At 45.8% G+C, this 27,789-nt stretch overlaps 1 protein-coding gene across 1 annotated transcript in view; it reads left to right on the top strand.

The window, feature by feature from the left end:
• DCX (doublecortin) overlaps positions 1-27,789 on the top strand; it is a 67,848-nt gene that overhangs the window by 2,896 nt on the left and 37,163 nt on the right. Inside the window, exon 3 of the mRNA XM_008948586.1 lies at positions 8,698-9,038. Coding sequence (XP_008946834.1) covers positions 8,698-9,038 — 341 coding nt within the window. The remainder of the gene's footprint in view (positions 1-8,697; positions 9,039-27,789) is intronic.

Genomic DNA, 27,789 nt, shown 5'->3' with positions numbered 1-27,789 from the left:
GGCAGGGACCGGAGTGTGCGGGGAGTGGAGTGTTGGGGGTGCGTGTGGGGGAGATGGGGTTTTAGGGGTGTGTTGGGAGCTCAGGCAGTGTTTGGAAGTGGGAGCTGATGAACAAAGCGTGTCTGTGGAGAAGGGTGTTTTGGGTGGGTTGCACTTGGCGAAATTTGGGGGTTTATACGTGTGTGTGGAGGAAGCCCTACGGAGGGCTGATGACAGAGGGGGTGTTGGGACTCCTTGGGGAGGTTCATGCAGAGGGTGTGTGTCAGTGTCTGTGCTCAGGGTGTGTGTGGAGGTGTGCTGGGCATGTGGAGGTGTGCTGGGCAGTATGACAGGGAGTGCTGGGCAGTGGAGGTGTGCTGGGCATGTGGAGGTGTGCTGGGCATGTGGAGGTGTGCTGGGCATGTAGAGGTGTGCTGGGCAGTGTGACAGGGAGTGCTGGGGGGTTCCTGCATAGCAGAGGGTGTGCAGAGGGCGTGGGGAGTTCAAGTGCTGCAGCTGAATACGGTTCATGCAGGATCTGTAAGGAGGGGATGGGTATTGAGATGTTCCCGTGGGGGTGGCTGAAGGGCTGTGTTTGGGGAGTGTTTCTCAGAGACTGCGTGGAGGGGTTGCTGGGGTAGGTCTGGGGGAGAGGCAGCCCGTGTGTGGCAGCTCTGAGTGTATCCCTGTATCTAGAGAAGGTGTCAGTCTGCCTCTTCCTCCCAGTGTCACTTGGACCAGGGGATGAAGGATGAGACAAACATCAGTCCTTGTGCCCAGAGGGGTGGCCTGGGGCCAGCTTGCCTCCCTGCTGCCTTCCTCGGGGAGGGTCAGGAGGAACCCCAGGATGGAACTGCTACGTGGTCAGTCCTGCCTCCTTGCCCAAGGTACAGCAACCTTTGTGCAGCCAAAGTGGGGTGCACAGAGGACAGCCACAGCCCCCCTGCCTTTCTCTTCCTTGAGCAATTCAGCTGCTCCGTTCTTTGTTTGAACCTGGAATATCCCCATTACTCTTTTGCAAGGAGGGAGTTGTTCTCCCCTCTTCCTTGATATTTTTCTCCCAGTAGAGGAGCTGGCTGATTTGGTGACTCCAGAAAAGCCACAAGAATTTTGCCTTCACTGAAAGACAATGGCTGTGAGTGTGTGAGGCACCGAGCTGCAGGGGCAGCCTCAGCAGCGAGTCATTGTGTGACCTTGACTAAAGCATCTCTCCCTAGAATTCCTTATCTGCCAAGTGGGATACTCATTTCTCCACAATACTTTGTGGGGACAAGCACACGGAATAAATTTTGGGTTCCACAGAGGAGTTTTGCTGGGAAGAAATTGCTGCTTTTCAGAGAGATGACGCAGTCCTAGTGGAGTTATTCTCAGCCCAGTTACAGCTGTCAAATGGAGGTGTGGCCTCCCTTAATTTTAGAGATTCTGCCATGTTTCATTCCGACCTCTGAATGTGGCCACAGCCTTTCTCTAATGACAGCTCTCAGTCCTGCTTGTTCTAGGTTTTATGTAAACCTTCAGGAATAATTCCACAGGAGAAAATGCAGCTCTTTATTCTCTTTTGATATTCCTCCTCCTTTTTGTCAGTGAAGTTAAGAAACCTTTAGTTGTTTTACCTGCTTTACACTGCATTTTGCTGCAGGTAAGAAGGTACCTAGTTCTTGGAAATATGGTGTGACATACCAGAACAGTATGTGCACACTGTTTGCCATATAAATGAGCTTTCTAATTGGAGATGGAGGGTAATTAAACCAGTTCTAGTTTCTATAATGTGACTCATTTTTAAATTGTAATTTCCAGTAGGACCTAGGAAACAAAGTCATCACAGAGGCTCACCTCAGTAGTTTGATTGGCAAAGCTGGTGAATTACTGATACTTCACATCAGGTGATGAGTGAGAGAATGATATTGCACAACACCAACGTCCTTGAGACAGACATTTCAGGTGGACCAAACCCACTTGGTGTGCTGCTAATTAAATGGGCCTTGGAAATAACCCTTTTGGTCTCCAAAAGGAGACTACCACACTTGGTAGTCTTCCCTGGCACTCAGGGTTGTTCTCATAAGGTTCTAGATGAATGCTTTAGTTCCCAGGCAAAGGTGGAACAAGTGAAGTCTCTGTTACTTCTGCATCACATCTCTCCTATCTGCCAGTCAGGATGTGCTGCTTGATCCTTTCCTGTACTGAACTCTGATGCCTCACATTTTGGAAGCCCAGAAGGACTCTGCCACACAGGAGCTTGTTGCTGCCTGCAGAGCTCTTCCTCATCTGTCACTGGCTGCTTTCTTCATACTGCCTCTTGTACCAGAAAGATGTCTGTCTCACAGTGACCTTCTCTGAAAATCCACCTCTGTGGTACTTTTCCCCCTCCTTTCCACCCTTCCATCACTGTAGTCATTATGTTAATCTTGACTCCCTCTTTTCAGCATTCAGTTTTAATGTATTTGCAAGTAATGCACATGCTGCCATTGATTAGGACTGTTCCTCCTTGATGTGTATGTTGGTTGGATGCAGCACAGCCTCCTGTTACTGCACTCTTACAGCTCAGCCTGGCTGCAGGTAAATTGCTGACAGCATCTCCCACTCCTGCACTCTCTTGGCTGAGTCAGGAGTGGATGTTGGGCCTGAGTGCTGCTACCTATCCCATTTGGGTTAGTCAATAAGTGGATTTTTTGGGAAAGAGCACCAGGTGATCTTTATTCCCTTTCTTATGATACCTGGTTCCAGTGGCCAAGGCTTTAGGAAGTCAATATATGAAGCTGCCTTTATAGATTATTGGTAAGCCACTGTTGTAGCAGTTAATTCTGTGCCTTGGGCTATGAGAAAACTTGAGTATCAAAGATACTGAAAAAAATCATGTGCTGTCTTTTCCAGCCTTGCTCAAGCTGATATTTGAGCATTGTCACCCAAGTTTCTACTAAAATCTAGTTGCTTTTGACATCTGGATGGGGTGGCTTGTTCCTTGGTTCATTTTAAGACCCACTGTGGTAAGATGGCAGATTCTCCCTGTCTCAGCTCTGATTGCCTGTTTTCTTTTCTTGGAGTGGAGTGCTGGATAAAGGTGGAAGCTGATGTTAAGTATTGACTTGGCAGCAAAGATGGCTTAAGAAACACTGCTCAGGTGTTCCAAACTCAGGTTGCAACTTGCTGTCCCCCTTGTCCCACAAATGAACTCTCTGTGAGACAAAAGATTTTTTTTTTTAGTCCAATCCATAATTTTGCTTCTTTCCCATGTGGCCCCATGAGCAGTTTCTTGACATAATGAAAGGGATGGTGAGATGCAGATTGGGAGTGAGAGAAAGGCACAAGGCAGCTCCCTGGCTGCTGAAGCCATTGCAGCTCTGAGTCAACCTCAGTACTGGTGGGGACTGGTTTCTTTCCTCTGGAGGGAGGGACTAACACTTCCTCAGAAGCCAAATTCCCAACTTGTAAAGATGAGACACTTGTCACAATGTATTCAGAGGCACCCACAAAACAGGGCATCCTGTGTGCAAGGCACTATTTAAATGTGTAACAACATCAAGCTCCTGCACAAGGGGGATTATGGTCTGAACATGTCAAGGTGGAGGAGGGTGTTACTACTGGTGAGGGGCTGAGATGCAGAAAAGAATCAGACTTGTCTGTCCAAAGTCTGTGCATGAGATAAAGATGGAAGTCAGAGCTCTGAGCTTTCTTCTCCAAGTGCTTTCACTCCATTCTTGAGCCTTTTTTAGGGTCTGGTCAGTGGCTTGGAGGTACTCACATCTTTCAAGTCTTTTATTGTAAGTGGACTTTGGACCTGCTTCTAGTATTTCACATGAATTAAATGGCCTTTACTCTGGATGGTCAGGGTCAGAAATACATGTGGAAATAAACCCACCCAATATAAATATAGCATGGATTAGACATGGTGAGTAAGGCAGAAATGCAGACATAGATTAAAACTAGAACTTGAGAGACTCAGCATTTAGTTGAAGCTGTAGAACTCAACCCTTCCGAGCTCCTGGTATGCTCAGGCTGTTAGGCAGGGCTTAGTCCACTTCCACTGTGGGCTGCTTGTCTGAGATTTGTTCTTACCTCAGAATAAAAACTATAAAAAGCTCAATACAGTTTTGTTTTGCTAGGGGAGATTTCATTGCAAATGTTCTCGGGCTGCGTGAGATATTCCAGAAAGTGTTTCCAAGGTTTTTTTGTATCCTCTCATGCCCTGGGGAATCTTTTTCCAAAATCTTGTCCAGGAGTGTTTTAAAGTAATCAGAGGAGGGGCTCCACCCTGAGCTGTGCAGAGCCTGGTGTGCACTGGGGGCTTACAGGAATTACACTGAGGTCTCCACCTAATGCGTGCGTGTCCAGTTTGCCTGGAAAACTGGAGTTCACTTAGTCCAGAGCTGCAGTCTTGGAAAACCTGTGGCATTGTTTCCCGTGGCTGTTGGCCTGACAGCTTGGCTAACTGCATCCTATTTAACAAAGCTTATCCTTGGGGCTCTCTTTATTTGCTTGCTCATCCTAGCTGCCACATTTGGACTGGTGCAATCCCATAGATTCCTTCAGGGCAATGTCTGTTTTCTGAAGACAGTTTGGTAATCACACACTTACTTCACATTTTTGACAGAACAAGAGGTGCTTCTCTCTCATGGGAGAGCCAAAGGAAGGAAGCTCTTCCAGAGTGCCTTTTGCCATGGTGGAGTAGGTCTTGAGGCAGAGGAAAATCCTCTTCAATGGCTAGAGTAGCAGGAAGCTCATGCATTTGAAACTAAAGGCCTGCTTTAACACCATATGTAATGAATTCTGCAAGGTGTTAAGTCCTCTTAATACCTATTGAAGTCCTAGTAAATCTCATGAAGCAGGCAAGCTGGGCACAGTAGCACAGTCTCAACTTTGTGACAGCGGAACTAACAACCAAAATAATCGACTGCAGCCCACGGAGACTGTTTTGGAGTCACTGTTAGCACTCACACTTCCAAAATGGCCCCAGTGCAGCTTCCCTGACTTCTCTCACACAGCTTCTGCCTGCTGTTCATTATACTTCAAAATTTGCTGCTGTGTGCTGAGAAAGGATCACTTTTTCTCCAAGTGCAGCCTGTCATTTTTAGCATTGTCACAAGGAGCTGCTGTAAGAGGGTTGAAGGATTAATGCTCATCCTGAGCTTAGAGTTTCTCTAAGAAACCTTCTCTAAGGCAAACTTTATCTTTGCTGAGCTCATCCCTCTTTAGGAGCTGAATAATCACCTTGTGCTTCTGTCAAATTGGTAGCCCAGTGGTGGGTAATGTAGCCAGAGTAATTCCATGTGATATAAGCCACGTATCCTGGCTTCAGATGGCAGATATGCTCACCATGACTTAGGTTCAAAGGTCTACAGTCAGCCATCTATTGCTAAGGGCAGGATAGAAGGAATAAAGAAATGCTTTGTCTGGTTTAATGACATAGAAATCGTGACACTTCTGCCATGCCCACAGCATGGTGGGGCTCAGCAGCAGGTTGGATCCTGTCAGGATGATGCTTCTCACTCTTGCAGAAGGTTCCCAGCCCTGGTGTGTGAGCCTGTCCCTTTGGGGCTCCCCTCTGGGGTTTTGCTGGGCAGTGACGACTCCAGTGGCTGCTCCTTGTACCTTCTCCTGGTTTAGGGTTGCATTTCTGCACCTGCACACAGCTGCTTGCTGTCTAAAGACGTGTTCCTGCAAATATTTGTGCACAGCTTTTTATGCTCAGGGAGCAGTGTACTTCTTGGAGCTGTTCCCTTTGCTTTCAACAAAATCTCACATCCACTTCCTCCCCCTTCCTTCTCTTCTGCTCTGCACTTCTGCAGCCCTGCTGTTTCTCCCAGTTACATTTCTTTGACTGCTGCAGTTGTACACCTCAACTTCTCATTATGGGCTTAGCTTATACATGTAGCAGAGGAGCCAAGAAACCACTCCTTTTTCTATGGTAGCACTCTTCCCCATAAGATTTCTGTCTTTTGTGACCTTCTGGCCACAGTAACTGTGTTCAAAGCTGGAAACTTCACAGCCCCTGCTTGCCCAATCCTGCTGCCAGCTCATGGCAAGGTCTGGGTAAAGCTCAGCTGTGGGAAGTGGACTGCCATGTGTTCCTGGCTGACAAAAGGCCTGTGCCACACTGAGGAACTTCAACAATAACTTTGCTGTTATTTGAGGGCCATAAACTGAGTTTGGGAAGCCATCAGTTGAAGTGATTTTAAAATTAAGTTAAAGTTTCAGGTTCCATCTTCAGGTCAGGGAAGAAGGAGAGGCAAGCTCCTGCTCCCTGGAGAAGTGGTGCTGATAAGAGCTGCTGCTCTGAACTCTGCTCTGCAGTGCCACTTCAAGCAAATTTCTGTCCAGGTTTAGAATTCAATAAAAGATCTGCTATGGTTTGGGTTAAGTGAAACAAAGTGAGAGAGGGCAAATGGCATTTTCTACCTGTGACTGTGAGCATAGTTTGAAGGGTCAGTGTGTACATATATGCACAACTACCCAATGCCACATTTGTGGAAACAAACTTATTAATGGAAAATATGCTCCAATACCAATAGTGTTTATAGAACGCTGTACAAATACATAATTTCTTTCTTTGTGGCATCTTCTCTCTCAAAGTATTAAACACAGATGACAGTCAAGCCTTGCAGCCCTTCAGTGGCAGCTGTTGGTACTGCTGTTTTTCAGGCAGGAGTCAGAGGTGAAGGTGAGGTCGGGAGCTACCACAGGGAGGCCTGAGGCAGGGGTGAGAGTAGTATTCAGATCATTTACCCCTAATATTGCCTTTAAACAAAGAAATCTCTTCTCTCAAAGGATGGTAATGCTACAGTTCTGTCGAGCACTCTAACAAAGGTTCTGCCCCCCAGGGATTATGGGCTTGGGGCTCAGGTTCTTAGAAGGGCTAATTCCCTGTGGGCATTTCTAGCTCCTCTTGCTGCACTTCATGCTCAGTTGTGAAACTGGAGAGAAGTGTGGGCCCCCTCCACACCAGGTGTTGCCTGGGAAGCAGATGAATAAACCACAGCTTATCACTTATTAATCAGGAAGATTTAAAGCATTCAGTGCGTCTGGAAAACAATATCTCCAGTGGGAGTTCTTCATAACCTGTGGTACTCTCTGGGCTGTCTTTATGTTTCCATTGAGTCAGATTCAAGAAATGGGAGGGATTAAGGAGCTTCAGCTATGGGTACTACATGGTCAGTTTATTGGGGGGGGCGTTGCTGACAGCATGCATGCCTCAAATACAGATTTTAATTATTCTTTCAAGCCAACAACTTCCTGGTGGGATTACTGCATTAATTTGGGCTACACTAGTTGCTAAAATATCCAGCTGATAGTGTTCAACATGAGCCTTGTTAGCTCTCTTCTATATGAACATTATACTGGATGTGTTAAATGCCTGGACCATACATTTCTGTGGAAATCATAGACTGTTTGGAAATCAATATTCACACCTTTACCAACTGGGTGTCAAATCCCAGAGATTATCCCAGAGATCCTGTAGTGGAAAGCCAGACTCAGAGGAAGGGTGGGTGTTCAAAGATGTCCAGGCCCTGGAGCTTGCAGCAGGGAACAGATAAGTGCAGCCAGTCTGTTTATATAAAGGATTTTTTTTCTTCTTCAAGCTAGTAAAATATATAAATATATTTCAAACATATAATAATATTTCAACAACTTCATTCTGTAATAATAAAACACCAAAAGGAACCCAATAAAACACCAAAAGGAATTCTGTAGGGTTCTGCAAGTACCCATGTTATAGCTTCAGTTCCTATGAAAATTTTCTCTAATGATGAAAATTCCTCCAGCAATGACTGACTTTTTTCAGTGCATCCTCAAGTGCTCAGCAGCCTGAGTCATTCCAGACTAGACAGCTACATTCCCTTAGGGGTACTGGGTTACAGTCTCATTCTATAATGACTCTTCTGGCATCTAGATTTGCAGGCACAGAAGAAAATCCTACAAATCCTCTCAAGTGCTCCTAAAGCCTTAGATAGGATCCTGTAAATTACAAAGTTTGAAACTAATTTTGGATGGGATGGGGAAGGTCTTTTTTTGTAAATGACTAAGAAGACTGTGTAACCCATCTCTACCATGTCTAAATGTGGGTTTCCTATATTTTGGGTTGGTACCAGCCAGGCAAAAGCAAGCTGTGGCATTTGGTACAGTGTTTTATCTCAGCTGCCGCTGGGTCTGTCCTCAAATAAACCACTGACACTGTAACAAAGCATGTTTGTTATGCCTGCTAGATTTATCAAACCTGCTTTTGGTAGAGACTGTTCAGTACTGGATGTTCATTTTTTGAGGCGTGGCACAAAAGGTGCTTTATGGATGGATGTTGATATCCTCTCAGCAGGGGTTGAGGGGCTGAAGTAGTAGCTAGGTCTGTAAAGATGAAGAGGAAGCTGGTAAATTTACACGATAATTTAGGTGATTCAATGAGTTTGGTGTTTAGGAGCTTTTAGACAGCTTAGTTGCATCCTCAGGTACTTAAAGACCTTTATAACTCAACCTTTTTAACCCCTGTTTCGTGTGACTGCTGATACAAGCTATTGCTTGCTTTGGGGAGATATTAGTCATGTTTTAAATAAGCATGAATATAAAACTAAATAAGACAAAACATTTTAATAACAAGCTGTCATGGAAGTGCTACTGAAAACAATTATTTGTGACTTGCATTAATAGTGGGGGGAGATGTACGGTGTCTGTTTTTCAGCGGTCTCACAGTAAGAACTGTAGAACTAGGCTGGTGTTCATTTCTCTCCAAAGGGGAGAGTTACGTCTGCTCCTCCGACAACTTCTTCAAGAAGGTGGAATACACCAAGAACGTCAACCCCAACTGGTCCGTCAACGTGAAGACCTCTGCCAACCAGAAGGCCCCTCAGTCTCTGGCCAGCAGCAACAGCGCCCAGGCGAAGGAGAACAAGGACTTTGTGCGGCCCAAGCTGGTGACCATCATCCGCAGCGGGGTGAAGCCGCGCAAGGCGGTCCGCGTGCTCTTGAACAAGAAGACTGCCCATTCCTTTGAGCAAGTTCTCACCGACATCACCGAAGCTATAAAACTGGAGACAGGAGTGGTCAAAAAGCTGTATACCCTGGATGGGAAACAGGTAGGAGGCTTTACAGATGTTGTGTCTTTTCCTTTCTCTTACCTCGAAGCTTTGCTGACTCGGAACAATTTTGGTTAAAATTACCCTGAGGTGATCGCTGCCATCTGTGCTCTTAGAAGTCAAGCTTCTCACACCAGTGGTTAAGTTACTATCTTTTCACTGATATTAATATCAAGCAAAGAATGTAGCCAACCATCTGAGGGGGGCAGATGCTGTGTCCTGCTCGGCAGCCTGGCACGTGTCATCCAGGCAGGCTGAAGAACCAGCCTGGGGAGCTCAGCTCGCAGCCACCAGTTGGTTTGGCTCTGAGGCAATTGCAAGAGCTCTCTCCACTAAGTGAAAATGTGTTGCTTGACTTCCCTTGCCCTCAGATGAAGGCCTGCAAAGATAAATTAGCTGACCCAAGCATGCTTTTCTGGCTAGCTCAGTAATTAGCAGGAAAAGCATGGAACTGTGGTGCGTTTTCTTGACTAAATGCATGAAGAGATAACATGCAGAATGGGATTTGGGTCTGAAATATTTAGTGGGTCATCATAATGTGCTTCATGTCTACATTTTCCTGGAGCTGAAGGGAACATCTGTCTCTTGTTAGCAGCTACACAGCAATAAGCCATTTCATATTGCTGTATCTATGAAAGCCCTTAAAGGAATGTAGGGGATAATTTGGGGGACTGGGAAGAGCTAAATTCTTCAAGGACAGTTCTGAGCTTGATTTAACAGTTCTGCATCTTCTGTAACTGATGAATGGTCTTATTTTTGTCACTGTTTTTCTTGCTCCAAATTCTGGAGAGAGGCACAGCTATTGTGTGGGGGTTGGACAGTGGCTATTCTAGGGGTTGATGCTATTGCTTTAAATTAACTCTCCTTCCTATCTCTGGAGAAAATTATTCCATTACTGGTTCTTGAAATACCATGCCAACACCAGGCAATGCATTCAATTAACACACAGACTTTTCATATGACAATGTTCATCCTTCCAGCCCCAAATACAGGCTCCTGAAGTGTCCTGCAGAGTCCAGGTGCAGTGGCTGGGAGCTGGAAGGAGCATGTCACTCTGACCTGCCTGATATTCTCTCTATCCTGCACATCAGTTAGTGGCTGCTTCTAGCTTCAGATACACAAAAATCTCATCTACTTGTCAAAGTTTTTCTTCCCAATTGTCTCAACCCAGCACTTTTTCTTGGTGAGATGTATAGTTTGTATGTGAGTGGGTGACTTTCCATCCAGACTGTCCAGAGAGATAGCAGCATGCTGTAAGTAAGCAGTGATACAGGGAGTGATATACTGGAAACCTTAGAAGGGGCTGAGGGGAGTGGAAGGAGAAAGTCAAATTACCCATTCTGACTGAGGAAATCATATGTGGGCAGAGGACCATGTGTTTGGAACCACAGCAGCTTTACAAAGTGTTTAATAGATGGATCTGGCCTGGAAGCAGCTGCCTACCTGTGCTGACACAGAGTCCTGCTGCTCTCACAGTTGTGAATGAGGATCTTAATGTGAACCTGTAAATTGCCTCAGTTCTTTGAGAACAGCCAGCCTTCTGGAGGTGAGATGTTGGTTTGGAGGGTGTGCAGAAGCAGAGATGCCCCATGAGCTTCCATCAGACTGTTCTCTTCTCCACCTCTTAGCTTCTTACAGGAGTAAATGGTGTTTTCCACCTACCTCTGGCTGGGGGCCAAGACCAAACCAGCCCACAAGCTGAACTGAGCTTGTGCTGGTGACTGGACCAGCCTGTGAAACTGTGTTAATCCTGGAGTGAGGTTTGGGAAATGCTCCTTGCTCACAAGTCACAGGTTGCCTGGAGTAGTTCTGCTGGGGTGGCTGCCTGGCATGGGGCTATAGCTGAGCCAGGGGCACAGAGATGGATGTAATTTAGCAGTTCCTACTGCAAACTCCTGTCAATAGCAGACACTGCACCATGCCTGACTCTTCTGGAATCAAAAATAAAAGGCAACCTTGTTTTCCTTGTGTCAGGCTGTTAGAGCTGTACAGTGACTGGTGCCTTAATTCAGCATGGTTAAAAGTGGGGCAACCTGACAACTTTACCAGCTGTTTTTGTTGCAGAAATGTGATTTCACTAAAGTCTGAGTAAAGGTATCACATTTAACTTGTTTTTCTGGCTTTGTAATTCACCAAGACCACTTTATCATTCATATTCAGTGTGATATTTCATTGTGTGTTCAACACCACGAGGAACTTCACTGGATGCAAATGGACCCACAGGATTGCACTTAGTGAAAAGAGTGAGAGTTTTGTGGTTTGATAATAATGGAACATTTTGTTTGTCATCAATTACTGCTGAATCCAAGTTAACATGAAATTTTCCACCTGTGTGTATTCTTAGTGTTGAACCCAGAGTTAGAAGCTTCTGCTGTGGGTGCAGTGTTTGCTGTTGGGTTTCCATGACATAATGCTCTGACCCTCTGACACGGGACTGGAGATTTTTGCATGTTTGACATTAGAAAGAGATTCTTGAATGCATAATTCTGACAAACAGCACTTTATTTTCAGGAGGAAATATTCATGCAGAAATGCAAGCTGCTCCAAGCTGAAATCCTGACAGGAATCCTGACAGTCTGTCTCTTTGAGTGTCATCAGAGGCACGTTCCTCCCTCTGTTGTGAGATGATAAAATTTACAAAAGGAACGTACAAAGGAAAATCATCCTCAGTCCATGAGTTGTAACTTAATGAGGGGAGCTGATTATTTTATTTATAGGCATTTCCATGGTGCTCATCAGTAGAGTAATCAGGGTGCTTTAGAAGTACAGACAGTGGTGACAATGATAGAGTGCTGTGTAAATAATTACATTTCTCTGCACAGCAGACCTGCTGCATTTGGAGTGAGAGAGCAGTTAATTGAGAGCTGGATGGGGTGTGTTTGAACAAATGGAACACTCAAAACAACAGTGAGGTTAGGGGGGGTTTAAGGAAATTTTCTTTCTTTTTATATCTTGGGTTTTCTGTGGAAATATGGCCCTTTTGAAACTGCTGCATCTCATGTTGGGGTAATTTATTTAACTTGGTCCTGCACATATTTCTCATGTCCTGTGCCTTGTCTGTCTGTGCAGAAGCTCTTTCCCACCTCTTGATGGACACTCCAGAACTAAAAAAGGGGGTTCAAATTGCCCAGAAATGAGCCATGATAGAGAACCACAGTAGAGATTTAACTTGTGAGCTTTCATGGCCATCTAGGAAATCATATAATGGTTTTACTTGGAAAAGACCTTTAAGATTGAGTCCAGCCATTAATGCAGCACTGCCAGATTTTAAATCCCTCCAGGGATGGGGATTCCACCACCTCCCTGGGCAGCCTGTTCCAATGCTTGACAACCCTTTTGGTGAAGAAACTTTTCCTAATGTCCAACCTAAAGCTTCCCAGCACAACTTGAGGCTGTTTTGTCTTGTCCTATCACTTACTACTTGGGAGAAGAGACTGACCCCCACCTTACTACAACCTTCCTGCAGGTGGTTGTAGGGGGTGACAAGGTCTCCCCTCAGCCTGAAATGCTGAGGGCAGAGGATTCAATGCATTAAACAAACATTACAGTGGATCAAATCCAGCACTTGGTTTCGTGACTACAACTGCTGTTGTGTTGAGATGTGTAATATATATAATTAATATCTGCATATGCAGGATTGGATTTGGCCTGATCTGTGGATCATCTTGGAGAACAGTTGTGTTGGTAGATTCTTTCTTGTTTTTAAACTTAGTTATATCCAGTGTCCTAAGTACGTCTGGATTCCTGGGACCACTGGCTACTTTATAAACATGTGATGACAGTTTCTGCCTCGTGGTGTGAATAAACCAAATTAGAAAACTGAACTTGAGACTGTGGATGAAGTTGCATTCAAAATATCTGAATGCAGTAGTCTGAACTAGGCTTTGCCAGTGTTGTAGAGGTTTCCTGTCCTGTTTGTGCTTCAGCTTCTTTCTCACTATGGCGTACAATAAGTAGGTGGTATTGTGGAAGAGAAGAGGCTGTTTCATCACTGAAAACCTAGTGCTTTCTTCTTCTTTCTTCTGCTTTCTGCACCTTGCTTTGCAAGTGGTGTCTGTCTGCATTCACTCCTGCTTTTAAGAAATGACCTGTAAATCCAATGTCCTCTGTACATCCTGAACTTCTCTTTTCCTGCACCACCTTGTGTCCCAAAGCCTGTGAGTTGTTCAGCCAGTATAGTAAGAAATGCAGTAACAAAGATCAGTCCCTTTTTTTTTGTGACTGACTGAGTGGGTGATGCTCTGGAATGACCAGAAATTCATCAGGCATGTTCAGTTGTACTTTAGTATTCAGATACAGAATTCCTTCGGGTTTTTTTTCAGCTAATGTATTGCCGTGTCATAATTAACCAAATGTTCTGTGACCCATCCAGTAACATCACCAAATAAGCAGAATAAGGTGCTGTTCAGAGGGGGAAAAGCTTGCACACTTCAGTTCCACATGATGCAGATATTCTGGTCAAGAGGCAGGGAACTGCATGGGGTTTTTTTTAGCCATAATACCATGCAATGATCTGTTCTGGACTTTGAAATCTTCAGGCACAGGGAGAATTCACCCATGTGCTCTTCCCTGGCTTTTACCTAGCCCAGACAAAGTGCTCCTCTTCCAGCTGAATCTTAGCTGTCTACTCAGACAAAACTACATAAATTCTTCATATGCCAGGGCATTTGTGACTGTGCTTCTGAAAGAATTTCTAGTCTCAGTAAAATGGTCCCCTCTAGCAGTCTTTGCTTTGATCAGGATTTCATGTGGCAGGTGATGCGTGAAGTTCATCTTTCTGTTTGCAAAGCTGATGCAAAAGCCTAGGGGGCCAGCCCACCTCTGCTGTCCAGAGAAGAAGCTGCCATTTCATTTTGGATGACTTGCACTGAGAAAGGGCAGTGGCTGGAGAGAGAGAATTGGGGTGACTAAGCTCACAGCAGGTTAAAGGTTGGGACTTTGGGATCAAAGCCAACGAAGCAGTTGATGAAGCAACTCCCAGTACTGTAGTCCTAGTAAAATGCTTCCTTAGATGCATCCATACAAGTTGCACTGGAGAAACCAACTGAACTTTGAAGGTGCTGCACTGGTTTTGAACACATATTTGGAAAAAACCTAGTAAAAATGTTATTGAAGTGGTAGTGCTTTTCTGTGAAGTGACACAGAAAAAGGTTTGTACCAAAATCTGCCAGTGCCTCCAATGGCTGTAACTGATGCTCTGCAGCAGCCAGTGCTAATAAAGGAGAGACAAATCCCATCTTCCCTCCCTGCTGCATTAGCCTGTAACACTGAAACTGTGTCTGTTTTGCATCTTCCTACCAGTCCTTTCTTCTCAGTGCTTCTTGTTAAGTGCTGAGATTTGCCAGGCCTTCCATAAATCTCCCATCCTGATAGTGGGAGGACAGGTCTGGCTCGTGAGCCCTAGCAGAGGAGTTGTGCAGGCAGGGTCTTTGCCCACAGCCACCTCCCCTGACAGATCACTCGGGGTGAGGATTACCTCCTGGCTTCACTCCTCAGTGCTTTTGCAGGCTGCTCTGACTCGGGGTGTTTGCATGGGGTTATTCTGTCTAACAAGCACGTGTCATGCAAGGAAGGTCAGTAATAATGTATGGGCTGGAGAACTTCTGAACCCAAGTCACTTATACTGCCAGACAACACAGCCTAGTTCTTGATCTTCAGGGAGCTCTTAGTCTAAGCTGGAAATTCAGCATTGCCTGATTCATGATATGACTAGACACTAACACAGACAAAACCAATTAGTCCTCAGGTATCCCTTCAGGATTTTATTACTCGCTAGAATGAATAAGCCAAGTTCCAGGAGTGTGTGTCTAAGTACTTAGGATAAAATATTCAGAAGACTCTCTGAGATGTTATTCACAAGCCTTATGCTTATTAATTTATATTTACTTAGGTCTGCGGGCCACAGAAGCTGAGTGAAAAGGGGCCTGTCTGGAACACTGACTCCCCATCCCTGTACTTACTAAAGCAGAAGCAGTCTGATCTTAGCCACTAAAGTCTTGATCAGGTCTGTTCCCCTGTGGGTGTTGAGACTGACCTGGCTGCCATCAGCGTGGTCTCTGGGCAGCTTCTCAAGGTACATGCAGAGGGGAGACAGCAGAGGAGACCAGCATCTTGCAGACTTTGGTGGATGTTTGGCCATGGCTTTGCCTCTGCTTCAGGTTCTGAGGAGGTGTCATGCTCCTGCCTCCATCCAGCACGGCTTTGGTGCTGTGCATTCACTGGCACTTTATGGGAGTTGTGGTCAGTCTGTTGTCCTCTGAAGGCACTGAGGCTCCAAGTCCAGAAGCAAGCTCCAGAGCTGCACTGCTGCTTGCTGAGAACTGCTGATTTTCTAGAAACACCAGCCTTGCCAGTAGACCCGTGGTGACCAAGATCCCCAGGAACACCTGCTCCTTGTGTCACAGATGGCAGGCTGTCAGCATCACTGAAGGATGCAGTCAGATGTGACCTGCTGACCCAGAAGGACGTGGCCCCTATTACTGAATCCTGGTGCCATTCACACCCCCAAAGAGACGTATGCTAAAAATTCAGTCCTCACTAGCATCTTTATTTTGGCAGTTCTTTCTGTCATACAGGGTGACATATTCCCTTTTCACTCCGAATCCCAGGAGAGAAGAGGATTAGTCACTGTAGAGCCAGAGGGTTTCTCTGGGAATAAATGGGCTGAAAATGAGCAAAGGAAATTAGACTGAATATCAGGAGCTGAGACAGGCCAGGAAAGCCTCGTGGTTTTTTCCATTGCTAGTTGGTATTGTCACATGAAACTAAGTTTCTGGTTCCTTTTGGTGCTCAGGTAGAAGTCCCACCAGTATGAATGGGAGTTGCTCCTGCTCTGAGAGGAAGCAGGCTACACAGAATGGATTCTGAGTGAGCATCTACTTCAATGGGTGGACTTTAGTAAATGTTTGATTTCTTTTGATCTCATAGTCTATGTTGTTTCCCTGTTTGTCATGGGGAAATGTTTTGCTTATTCTGGTGCACTGGGGTCCATAGTCTTAGGCTGTGAATGGCCTCATAGTACGTTTGCTCTCACTCCCTACCTGCAGTAGCTCACAGTGTGTGAATACTCCCCTGAATTCACCCAGTGGGACACCTTGAGAATCTGATGGTGGTTGCTGCTATATTCTCCATCTTGTGGCAAGTTCCTACGCTTCTTGTCTGCCCAAAACCACTTCTTGCCTTCCTTTCTTAGTCAAAAGGCTGTTTTCACTTGACAGCAGGTAATGTGTGACACAGCTTGTACTTGCCCTTGTCTTTAGGAAGAGCCTGCACTAGGTGTGGGTGAAGGCACAGAGCCCAGCAGCAGGGGCTGGTCAGAGACACAGCTGTAGAGCTATCATCCAGCACTGCAGCAAGTCCCTGAAAATCCACATGGGACTGAACCAGTGATATTTAATTTTTTTATTTAACATAGTATTGTGCATCTTGGTGGAGCTCAAGTGTTAAGGGAACGAATCCATGCTGCAGAGGGCCCAGACTGGGCGTGAGAGGTCGTCCAAAGCCTCCTCCTCACATCTCCTGACCAGGAGGCCAGTGCTGTTCAGAGGTCTCCATAAGGGACAGCCAGAGAAGGAGCGATAGCTCTGCTCACGTGCAGAGCAGCTCCTCAGCTTCCAGCCACCCTCAGCTCTGCCAGGGATGACAAAAGATATTGGCACAGAAATGTGTGTAATAAAAGTATGTCTAACGTTGTTGAGGAGAAGGAAAGTTGGATGCAGTCCGTGCAGCTTTCCCGAGCTGGCTGGGGCAGCCCTGCACGTGTGGGGACGTGCAGAGAGAAGCTGTGAAAGCTGGGGGCTATCACAGCTCCTGCCAGGGCCCCTCTGGCTGCAGCCCCTCCCTGAGCAGCCAGAGCTGGAGCTGCAGGCCTGCTCCTGGGGCTTTGCTCAGCCCCAGTTCAGGCCGAGTAGGGAAGGCTGCTGACCAGAACGTTTGCTGCTGCAAGCCAGACACACCCTGTGCCTGTGAACCTGGGGCCAGTCCCTGTGGAACTGGTGGGTGTAGTTCTGCTTTCCTGCCTAACAGCAAGCAGGGTGCCTGAGTGCATCCACACCTATCTGTCTGTGGAAATACATTTTACTACGTGTGGCAGAACACAACTTGCTGTCTAGGCAACCTAAACTCCCTGTTCAGTTAAAGGATCCCAGGGACTGTTGTGCTTATCCTTGAGTCGTGTTATTGTGTTTTCTTCCCTTACTCTAATAAAACCAAAGCATTTTGCTGGAGTCTTTAACTTCACTTTGAAAGTGTTTGCTTACTTTTAAATTATTCTTTGAGATAAATGCAGATCTCCTTGTCATTAACAGTTTTTACATTATCTGCATTATCTAAAATAAATAGGAAAATTGTTTGCTCTTGATGCTTTTCCTCCACTTTATCTTGAAAAAATACTTCAGGTCAAGGATTTTTGAAGTAGAGTGGGTGTAAGATATAGCCTGCTTTTCACTAATCCTTTTTTCTTTTTTTCCCTAAGAGGGGGATTTAGTTATGAACAAAATGGACAAAAAGCAGACGTGGGGAAGATGAGATAATACACACCATTCATCAAAGGGATTTTTCCAGGGGATTTGGCTGCAGTCAGAACTGGCGTGAGAGGTCAGTCCTTCCACTCCTTCAGGTCTGAGCTCTGTTATCTGGAGGACAATGAACACAACGAGCTTTATTGGCTCCACAGGAATAATTATGCAGGCAGGAAGGCTGCAGGGCAGCTGGGGAGCAGGTCTCAGGGCTCTTTGCTCACTCCCCTGCCCTCACCATCTGCTCTGTGCTGTGTATCTGGCACTCGCTCCCCTGTGGCTGCCAGGGCCCACAGCTCTGGTTCTGCTGCTGCCTCACTGGGCATTGCTCCCTGGGTGAGAGGGACCAGTTTAAGCCTCCACATGAGTCACCCAGCCACGTTAGCTGTGCTGCTGGGAGAGCAGCTTCTGCCTGCAGAGGTCTGGCTTTTATTTGGGTTCTCTGAATAGGAAAGAATAATTAATTGAGTTAGGAAAGCATCTTGTGGTGCGTGCATGCTTCTGTGAGAGAAGCATTTCAAGCCCTTGCTGTGTGCCTGCACTCTTGACACATCTCTTGTGCCCTTCATCACTTCCTTGTGTCCATAATGTTGCTGAAAGGGGAACAGAGAGGCTGGGAATGGTGACTAATGGATGTACCTATTCTGCTCTGTATGTCTGGTGGTGGAAATGCACCAGAAGATAACTCAGCCTCTGTACTAGATACATCAGCTGAAAGTGAAAACTGTGAAATACACAACATGGCATAACAAGGTGTGAATAAACAACTTCTGCAGGAAAAGCTTTCACCTTGATCTGTTAGCACAGAATAATAGAACAAATAAAACGATGGGCAGGAGAGAGCCAGTGGATGTTTGGAATCCAAAAAAAATCGTGAGGGAAGGCACCTTCAAGAACCTGTTAAGGAACCTGAAGTAGTGATAAGAGGGGAAAATACTGTCCCAGATGGGGAACAGGTTTAGAAGAGGAAAGCAAGGTGGGAGTTAACTTTTTATCAGAGGGAAAACTAAGTGTCAAGATACAAGCAGTGTTTATTGTCTTCTTGAGTGATCTGGATGTGGAAGTACTTCAAGGTGATGAAAGAATTATTGTAATAAAGTTTAAGTAAATAAAGAGAGTTACCAAGAGGAACAGGCAGTGAAATGGATGATTCTAGGTGCAAAGCAGCACACACTGGTAGAAATTACTCTAGCTTTTAAATTAAAAATAACTATTCTGCAGAGAGGATTGGTCTTGATGAGGCAGCCTCATAAAGAATATCTTAGCCCAGAATTGAAACAACATGCTAAAGCATATGGTATGCATTCAAAATTCAGACAGAAAGGAACAGCTTGTTTAAATATTGCTGTGTTCCATTTACCCTTCCACTTCACTTCTCCACACTCACAAATGTGTCTTAGAATATGGAAGTAAGAAAGAAGCTGCCCCAGTGGCTGTGCTGCCCTGCAGCCCTCTGTGACTCTCCCATCTTCTCCTGAAGCAGCTCAGAGGGGTCGGGTAGCTCATGTAGGTGCTCATAACTCTTTTGATTATGCCCTTTGTGATAACTGGGACTTTGGTGGAACACCAAGTGGGTTACAGTGCTCAGTGTGTGTGCCATGGAGTGCTCAGTGCTAAATCACCTAGTATTTAAAAGAGCTGGTCAAGCATTTTAATAATGGAGGCAAGAAAAAAATGCAGTGCAGCCATTTCAACTTTGTCAAGTATTTTAAAGCTAGCAGGTAACTTATTTGGGGACAAATGCTGAGAAGCAAAAATCTGTTTGAAACTTTAAACCTGAGCAGCCTTCCACCAGGGAGCTCAGCTCCCCAGAAAGGCAGTAAGAAGACTAAACTTCCCTTCCTCAAACGTGCACATATCAGGAACCTTATCAACTGCTGGCAGGCTGCGGGATTACATGTAAATTAAGTGTATCAAAGAGTTGACTTAGATAGCCAACATTAGGAGCTAAGAATGTAATTCTTGCCTACTTGAAAGCCCTTCATAATGGATTAGAAACAAGAACTTACATCTCTTAATACCAGCTGAAAATTGAGGCATCTTTTTGCTTCTAGTGAATTTTAATACTTTGAGAGTAAATGGTACTGGGGATTTCCTTCATTTTAGACAACCCTAGTCACAGAGGGCTGCAAAGTGATGTGGACATTTCCTGATCAAAATGAAAGGCATAAGGCTGGCTCAATTTTGTAGAAGACTCTCGATAGAGTTGTTGGCAAATGTTATTTTTAGCCCTGTAAAGCAGCAGAGTTCTTGACAATCTTGGCATTTCTTGCTGTTTTAAAATGGAGAACAGCTTTTGAAATGCCTGCTTCTCCTTGAATTTTGATCCCTGTCATGAGCTTCTTCATAAAGTTTTCGTGCTGCTCTTGGCAGCAGGCAGCGATTTAGTGCCAAACAATGCAGAGCTGCTCCATTTTACAATCTCTGCAGAATGCTTTTTCTTCCAGAAAATAGATGCTGGAGAAAAAAAAACCGATCCTGACGTTCATTGCTTGGGTTGTTTCCAGTTACAGGTGTGAAGTGTTCAATTTAGTGTAAAATGTAGTGAAGCGTAGGAGAAATAAAACTGGGCCAGAAGGGGATACACCAAGCACTAATTTACAGGTCTTGTAGCTTTTAATACCAGTGAAAACCAACTTGTTTGTTTGTTTGTTTGTTTTTTAATACTAAGCCTAGCTCACTGAAGACTGTCTCTCAAAAGCAGAAGGTGGTATTGCTGCAGGAAATATATTGTCTCACAGGTTAAGGCAATTAATTTGGTGTTTTCAGACAGGCTTGCCTTGATGTGGTTAAACTCATAGGGAGACTGAAGTGAGTCTGTCAATTTATCTCTAATGTTCAAGTTATCATATCACACACATCTTTATCTTAATTTTTTTTAAATTTTTTTTTTTTGAAGATGACTTCTAAGATTTATTTGTAACTGCTGACAGCTGGAGGGATGGTACAGGTCAGAGATGATAATGGTCAGGGTCTCTCAACCCTTTTTTGTTTCCCCAAAGGGCTGCCTAAATTCTGTACAAAGAATGAGTAATGTCTGGTACCCCTTTCTGTCAGTTTTTTCACAGCCACCATTGCTGTCCCAGCCAGTAAAACATAGAGTACATCTTGAATATTCATTTATTCCTCCATTTTTTCTCCATCCCATTTTATTCATTCCCTGCTCGAGTGCATGGGGATTTGCCTGTTTGCTTTGCTTTCCTTGCCATATTGTTTCAATTATCAGACAGTCTTTTTTCACCTCCACTTGACTTATATGTGGGTTTAACTTACAGCTGGGACAATAGAGTCGTTCTGGCAGCTGCTCTGTGGGCCACCTTCTGCTGCCTCTTGGACCACCGGTGAAGATGGATGAAGAACACTACGTCTCAATAGCATCAGCACAGACTCAATCCTCCTCCTTTGCACTGCAGGCAGATCTCCTGGACAGGATACCTGGGTTTAGCACTCCCAGGGTCTGCCCTCCAGAACAAAATAAGTGTCTGGGTTCTGCCCCCTCAGCGGGCGAGATCCGTTGAGGGTGATCTCTTCTTGTATCTGGTGCCATATTTAGGCAGGAGACAAAGTGGAGATTGATGCAGTCCCAACCTTCACATGTGCTTCCTTTCCATAAGTCATGCTTTCACTTCTCCTTTGTCCTCTGGCAGCTGCAAGGGCTGGTTGCTTGGTGACGCTCTCAGCAGCACAAAGAGCTCTCAGCTGGGAGGCCAGGTCTGTCAGCCACAAACAGCTGGGGGAATTTTATTTGTCTTTCTCTTGTCCCTGTTAATTGCAGGGAGCTGAATCAAAGTCAACATAATAGAAGAGGGAGCACCATCAGATACTATTTATAGGTTCCTTAACATCCACCGTTTCCTCCCTGAGTCAGGGGAGTGACAGCATGTGCCAGAAGTGGTCTATTATTGCAGAAATGCAGGAGTAAAATTAAAAGGCATGATTTCCACTTCTGGTTCAGGCAGGCTCTTACCTGGTCCCATGTGAAAGCAACATGTGAGACTAGGGTTTGGATTTATGAATCATTTTTTCCTTAATCCACTGTGTGACTGCCTGCCTCTTCATTCTGTGTGATAATCCTACACTGCCCAGGTCACCTCCAGGAAACAGCTCTTAGTGACTTTACCTCCACTGCTCAGATTTTATGCAAGGTGAAAACAACTCATAACTTCCAGAGGTGAAAATGTTGTGATTTAATGGCCTTGGGTTTATGAACTCCTGGTTTCTCATTTCTGCTCCTGAGTTATTTGGTGCCTCAGCTGATTTCTCCTCAGGGTCAGACAGGCTGGGCGTTTAATAGTGACCAGTGACTACATTCCAAAATTACTGAAGCCATAAGCTCTGCTTTTGCAGGACTTTTTTCTTATTTCAGGCATAGATCACAATATATCACTTCTAGTCAGTTGTTATTTAGTGCTTTGGGGTAGTTTAATTATGCAAGGTGCTAAGGAGTAATCAAAGAAGTAGAGCCTAACACTGAGTATTTGCAGTTCACTGATGAAATGCACCCTGACGTGGATAAACTGATAAAAGAGTATACCAAAGGATCTGCTGTTAAACTCAAGACCAGAAGACCTTTTTCTTCCCTGATCAAAAGCCCTGAAGTGCCCAGAAATAAAACTGCCTTTTGAGGATTGGGCCACTCTGTTCCTAGGGCTAAAGTCAGGGGAGATGGAGGGATGTGAACTGGAGTGGAAAAATACCTGCCTAACAGTGTGAAATCCAGCATGCAGAGCTGCTGAGGAAAGGGGCTGAGTGGCTGTGATCTTCTGGTGTGATTGTGAGGCTGAGGACTCTGAATTTCATAGCTGTAATAGCAGGTGTTAGAGGAGACACTCTGGGGTTTTGGACCTTTTTTTTGTGCCCACATAGCTGCACAGGAACCTTCTCACATGGACATTTTCTGTGAAGACACAGCAGCCTAGCTGGTATTTCTGTGTTAAAAAATATGTACTTGAGCTACAGTCTCTTTTTGGATCTGGCAACATTTTGTCACTCTAATCCAGGTACCTAGGGCACAGTTTTCATCCCTGAGCTGGTGCTTCCCAGATAGTTTTGTGTGTGTGGTATTTACATAGGTTTTGTTTCTTCCAAATCTAACAGTCACTTTCCAATTTACTCCTCCGGGTCTGGACGTATCGGGACAATAATCAGGGCAATCCCATAGCTCATGCTTTAGGGTTTAGAGTGACCACTGAAAGGATCAGGGAGCATGATGTGGAAAGATGTAAGTGAACTGGTGAAGGAGTAGCCTGTTCTCTCTCTTCTGCAACATCAGCTGTCAGCCCCTCGCAGAGGCCTCCGCCTGCGTACAGCGAGCGATGAGCCCACCCGCTGGCAGAGCCTCCTGGACCTGCAGCAGCCTAATGCCCCTGCCCCTGCCCTGGCAGGAATTCACACCTTAATCCTCCCTGTGCTCAGGGCCAAGGACGTTCCTACCCAGCAGCTGGACCAACCCATCCTCCTCTGAGAAAAATCTCTGCGTGGAGGTTTGTGGCAATAAGGAAACTGTGGTCGCTGATTTGTACGGGAGACTGAAGCCTGTCACTAATAAAAGCAAGGGGATTATGTTCCTAAATTGTCAGTGGATTTCTGAGGATTTGCCACACCAAATGAGACCATTAGCCTACCAAGTCCTTCGATTTGCCCCTGGCCCTGGCTGGATCCTTTCCCTTTGGCTGGAAACGCTCCCTGGGCAATACAGTGGAGTCTGTGGGAGCGGGAGGACGAGGATGCCCCGCTGAGCCCTGCAGTGATCTGGGTGGTGCCCTGCAGCTTGGCAGGACCCCTGGGTGCTGGGCTGCCACCTGGAGCTGGACAAAGCAGCAGGCAGTGCGTGCAGTGTCACTCTGGATAAACCTGTGGCTTACAGTATTATGTAACCACAAAGGAGTACTAAAAAAGCTGCAGTGTAGCACAGTGGGACCTGGGCTTGAACTCATCCTTTTTTAAATATAAATATGTATTAATCTCACAGTCCTGGCTACTTATTTCTTACCCAGTGCAGAGCCTCATCCAAAGCTCACTGAAGTCTATGGAAGACTTCACAGGCCACAACCTTGATCTGGTGGCCCAGTGTATTCAGGGCCTGTCCAAGGGGGAACACCAGCACTGTTCCTGAATTGCCACCTCTGAAAAGAAGGATGCACCTGAGAAGCAGCTGCACACCCAGAGGCTTCTTTTCTCAGGCTCAGAAGGACCATGCTGGTGTCTCTTGTGATGTGGAGATGTCCTGAGTGCAAACCAGTGGCTGTGCTGTTGGGAAGCAGCTCTCCCAGTGTGTTTGCTGAGTGCCTCTTCGTGCAGGGTGGATCTCAATCAGCTGTGGATTAACCACTAACACAGAACACAATGTGTGCACAGCTTTACAAGCAACAGTGGTTAGCTGGCCATTTGGAAGAAATCTGTGTACATGTGTCCTCTTATTTCCTCTGCCAAAGCTTTTCCAAACCAGCCCTTTGTTTTAGTTTATTTCTCACTGCAGAAGCTTGTTATTCCATGCCCTGCTCTCTTGTTGCAGCTCCAGTCCCCCTTGGCAGCTCTTTGTTTGCCCCGTTGTTACTGGACGCTCCAGTTTGGACTTTCACTGGTGCAGGAATGAGGCCCTTCAACAGTCAGGCCTTTATGTCTATTCTCTGCAGAGGCCATTCTCCTCATGCAGCCCTTGGAGCATTTGCATCCAAAATGCCAGCACGCTGAGTCAAATCTGCTACTACACAAGAGAGTCTGCACAAACTAAGCCTTGGTTTTATTTTTTCCCAGGCCAGCTGGCTGTGGAAAGTTTTGTTCTTTGTAACTCTAAATACTTGTGTTGTTTTTAATCAGATTTGACTGTAACTCACTTAAGTGTTTGTGGCTTTTCCTTAGGAATGATATCACTGTCCTAGCTCCTGTGGAGCAAGGACTGGAAAATCTTCTTTAGGACAAACTATAATTTGAGAGTCAGCAATGTCTGATGTAGCAAGAAGTGCAGTTTTGGAGGAGAAACTGTTACCCAGCTATTTAAATGCTTCTGTCATTTAGAATAAACCCATCTGTAACAGCAAAGGTTACAGCATCCCCAAGAGCTACTTAAAAAAGGATTTTGTTCACCTCTAGCGTGGAGTTAGTGACCTGTGTACATTCAGCCCCACAGAAGGGCTGTCCCCTCATACAGGTGTCCCTGTCCTGGCTGGGTTCAGTTGGTGACACTGACAATAGTCAAGTCTCTGAGTGGATCCCCTGCAAACACAGCCTTTTCTGGGTTTTCCTGATGGTTTTGGTAATTGTGTGTCATTTTTGCGGCCCGACTAAAGCAGTTCTGCTATTTCCTAGGTCTGATGCCCTGCGTCAGCATTTTCTTGTACCAAAGGTGCTTAAGCAGAGTATTTATCTCCACACTCACCCTCTTATATCTTTCCCACATACCTAAGCCAAAAGTGTGAAACAATTTATTATAAAAATTATAAGTAAGGAAAAAGTATCTTGTAGTTTAGGCAGAAATGACAAAACCCAGAGGTTTCTTCCAGCCTCACTGGATCATGTCTTGAACAGAGCTTCAGTTCTTATGTCCAACCTGCCTCATCAGCCAGCACATGAGGGAGAGGAAGAGGAGAAACATTCATTCCCTCTCTGCCTCTCCAGCTCCAGCGCCCCTCCGAGCACCTCACCAATGTTCTGTGCTGCTCAGCACTTTCTACTTGTTCTCACATACCAACAGTGTTTCCTGCTGGTGGCAGAAAAGTGCATGGCTGTTGTCTCTTCCCTGTGTCACTGTACCAGATTTTAATGGTATCTGCAGGAGGGAAAATATCCTCTAGAGCCTGGAAGCTTTGGGGGAGACTGAGCTCTGGGACGCTGCAAGCCAAGACCTTGGCCCCAGACTGAGAACATCCCTACTGCCACAGTTGTAACAGCTTCTCTGTTCACCAGGGAAGCATCTTAATTCAGCCACCAGCCAGGCTTTCTTGACAAACTCACAGAATTAATAGCTGGAGTCAGCTTCCTGCTTTGCCTGTCCAATGGAGAGTTACCCCAGTGGCAAGTGCTGCTGAATATAAAGGAGTGTGCAGGTAGTGCCTGACTCAACATGGGTGTTTGGTGCTGTGCTGGCACAGATCAAACAGCAGCAGCTGCTCAGTGGTGCCTTGCATTGCTTCTCTGGACAGAAGTGTGGGAAATGAGCACAGTAAACATCAATAGCCCCAAGGTTTGTGTTGTTTCCATTAAGCCATGCTGCAGTAGGAAGGGTGAAGGGGGTGAGGGTGGTGAGCTGCATTCTCAGCATGTGCCCAGTAGCTGCCTCCTGCTGAGCCAGGGGTGCTGAATTCCCCTGGTCCTTGCACACCAGTAATGCTGATGTCAGGTCACCTTGGCCCTGACCAGTGCCATTTGGGCACCATGCCTCAGTGTCTGAACTCCTTCCTGAGAAGGCTCTTTCTGTGCTGCTAACAGAGCTAGACCTCATGTAAGACACGGGAGGATGCCTCCTCAGCTACCATCATTAAGTGGATTTGCAACTACTAAGCATGATACTCTAGTTTTTTATCCCCTTCCCTACTTTTAGCTGGATAGCTGGGAGGAAGATGCTGAACCCTTAGTGGGGAGCTGTGAAAGAATTACTTGTGAGCACTCGTGCAGTTCTCCCTGAGCTGGCACAGGGGTAGAGATGCTATTTCTGACAGCACTCAAAACAAACATATTCCCCAAGCACAAAGTGTGCAGGTCTTGAACTTGCAGAAATCCATTAGCAGAGCTGGTATGGGAGTTGCCTGGCTGGCACATTTTGGGTTATGTTTGCAAGAAACCTGTTAGAAAAATAGATCCTTCTGATAATAGAGTATCCCCAAAGCAAGATGTTGAGATGCTGTAAATGGGAAGGTCTGAGGTGCTATTTGCAGAGTAAGAACTGATGCCTGGAAAGCTCTATTAAAACCAGTGCAGATTGATTGATTTACACTAGCTGATAATCTGTTCCTAAAGCTGCTTTTAGAATCAAAGTAATGTAGTTCTTATTGCTTGCCCTTGTCTTTCCTAACACTGTTACTTCTGTCCCTCACATCAGTGCTGACAGTTTCAAAAATGTGTTTGGAAAGGGTGGTCAGAGGATTTTGAACATGATACTGTTAATAGGAGCCTTGTTCTACCAGTCTCAGCAATTACCCAATTTCCTCCTAGGGCCAATCTGCCATTTTATCCACTTAGGCACCAGATTACCACCTTGTGAAACACTCTTGACTAGTTTGTCCCTGCCAAATAACACCCGACATCTGAGGTAGCTCCAAGCAGGGGGTTTGCTGTGTGTCCTTCGTTGCTGCAGAGGAAAGAAAAAACGATGCAGAAGAAAAAACCCTCCAAATTTATCTGACCTGAGCAGGTCAGAATGATTTCTAAGCAACTGCATCCTTGTAGCACGCTCCCCTCAGCAGAACGGGAGCTTAGTGCACTCAGTCTGCCTGGTACTGACCATTCAGCATCTCTGTTGATATGTAAATCACACATCCTCCTCCTCCTCCTCCTCCTCTGCAGCCTGCCAGAGCCAGCAGCAATGATGTAAGCGAGCTCCCAGCAAATCCTTTGTTTAAGCTGAGTGGAAAAGCTGAGCCGGTTGGGCTGGGGCAGATGAGCTGCATTTAACAAAAAGGAGCTCCAAGAAACAACTTCTCCTGTTCGCCTCAGAAGGGAGATTTTCCTCAGAGGTGCTTTCCTGATTATCTTGGGTTTATTGTATTTGCCCGTGTTGGGGAAGGGCCGTTGGCCACCCAAGCTCCTGTCCATCAAAGCTTTCCCTAGCCCAGGGTGCAGCTCCTTTTCCTCTGCTACATCAGCCGGGGGTAAGAGGAGCAGTTTAAAGCTTCTATTTGGGCTCAGTAATGTGCAGGGTGTTTACAGAAATGTAGTAAACAGACAGACTGGGCCAGTGAGGTGACACTGAAGTGTCCAAGTCTCTGTGGTGAGCAGAACTGGACTGTATCAGCCCAACCATTGCCTGTTTACACTGGAGAAGCCAAAACAGACCTCTGCTCCCAGGTATCCTCTGTTCCTCTGGAGGAGGAGGTGATTTACTGACCTGCTTCCTGAGGAGATGCCTCCTCCAGGCTGCACTTTGGCTCATCCTCCATGCAGAGGCCTTTGGCAAGCACGTGCCATAGTGCAGCAGCAGGTGACAAGCAAACTGAACCTGCTCAGAAGGGGGTGAGGTAGAAACCCCCTTCATGTGCTCAAAGGAAGATAGGAAAGTGGTTGACTAGAGGGGATGAGAG

The sequence above is a fragment of the Merops nubicus genome, unplaced genomic scaffold, assembly GCF_000691845.1.
Source record: "Merops nubicus isolate BGI_N331 unplaced genomic scaffold, ASM69184v1 scaffold10621, whole genome shotgun sequence".
In the NCBI taxonomy this organism is placed as follows: domain Eukaryota; kingdom Metazoa; phylum Chordata; class Aves; order Coraciiformes; family Meropidae; genus Merops; species Merops nubicus.
The sequence above is the reverse complement of the archived record's forward strand: the minus strand, read 5'-3'. Positions and strand labels throughout refer to the sequence as shown.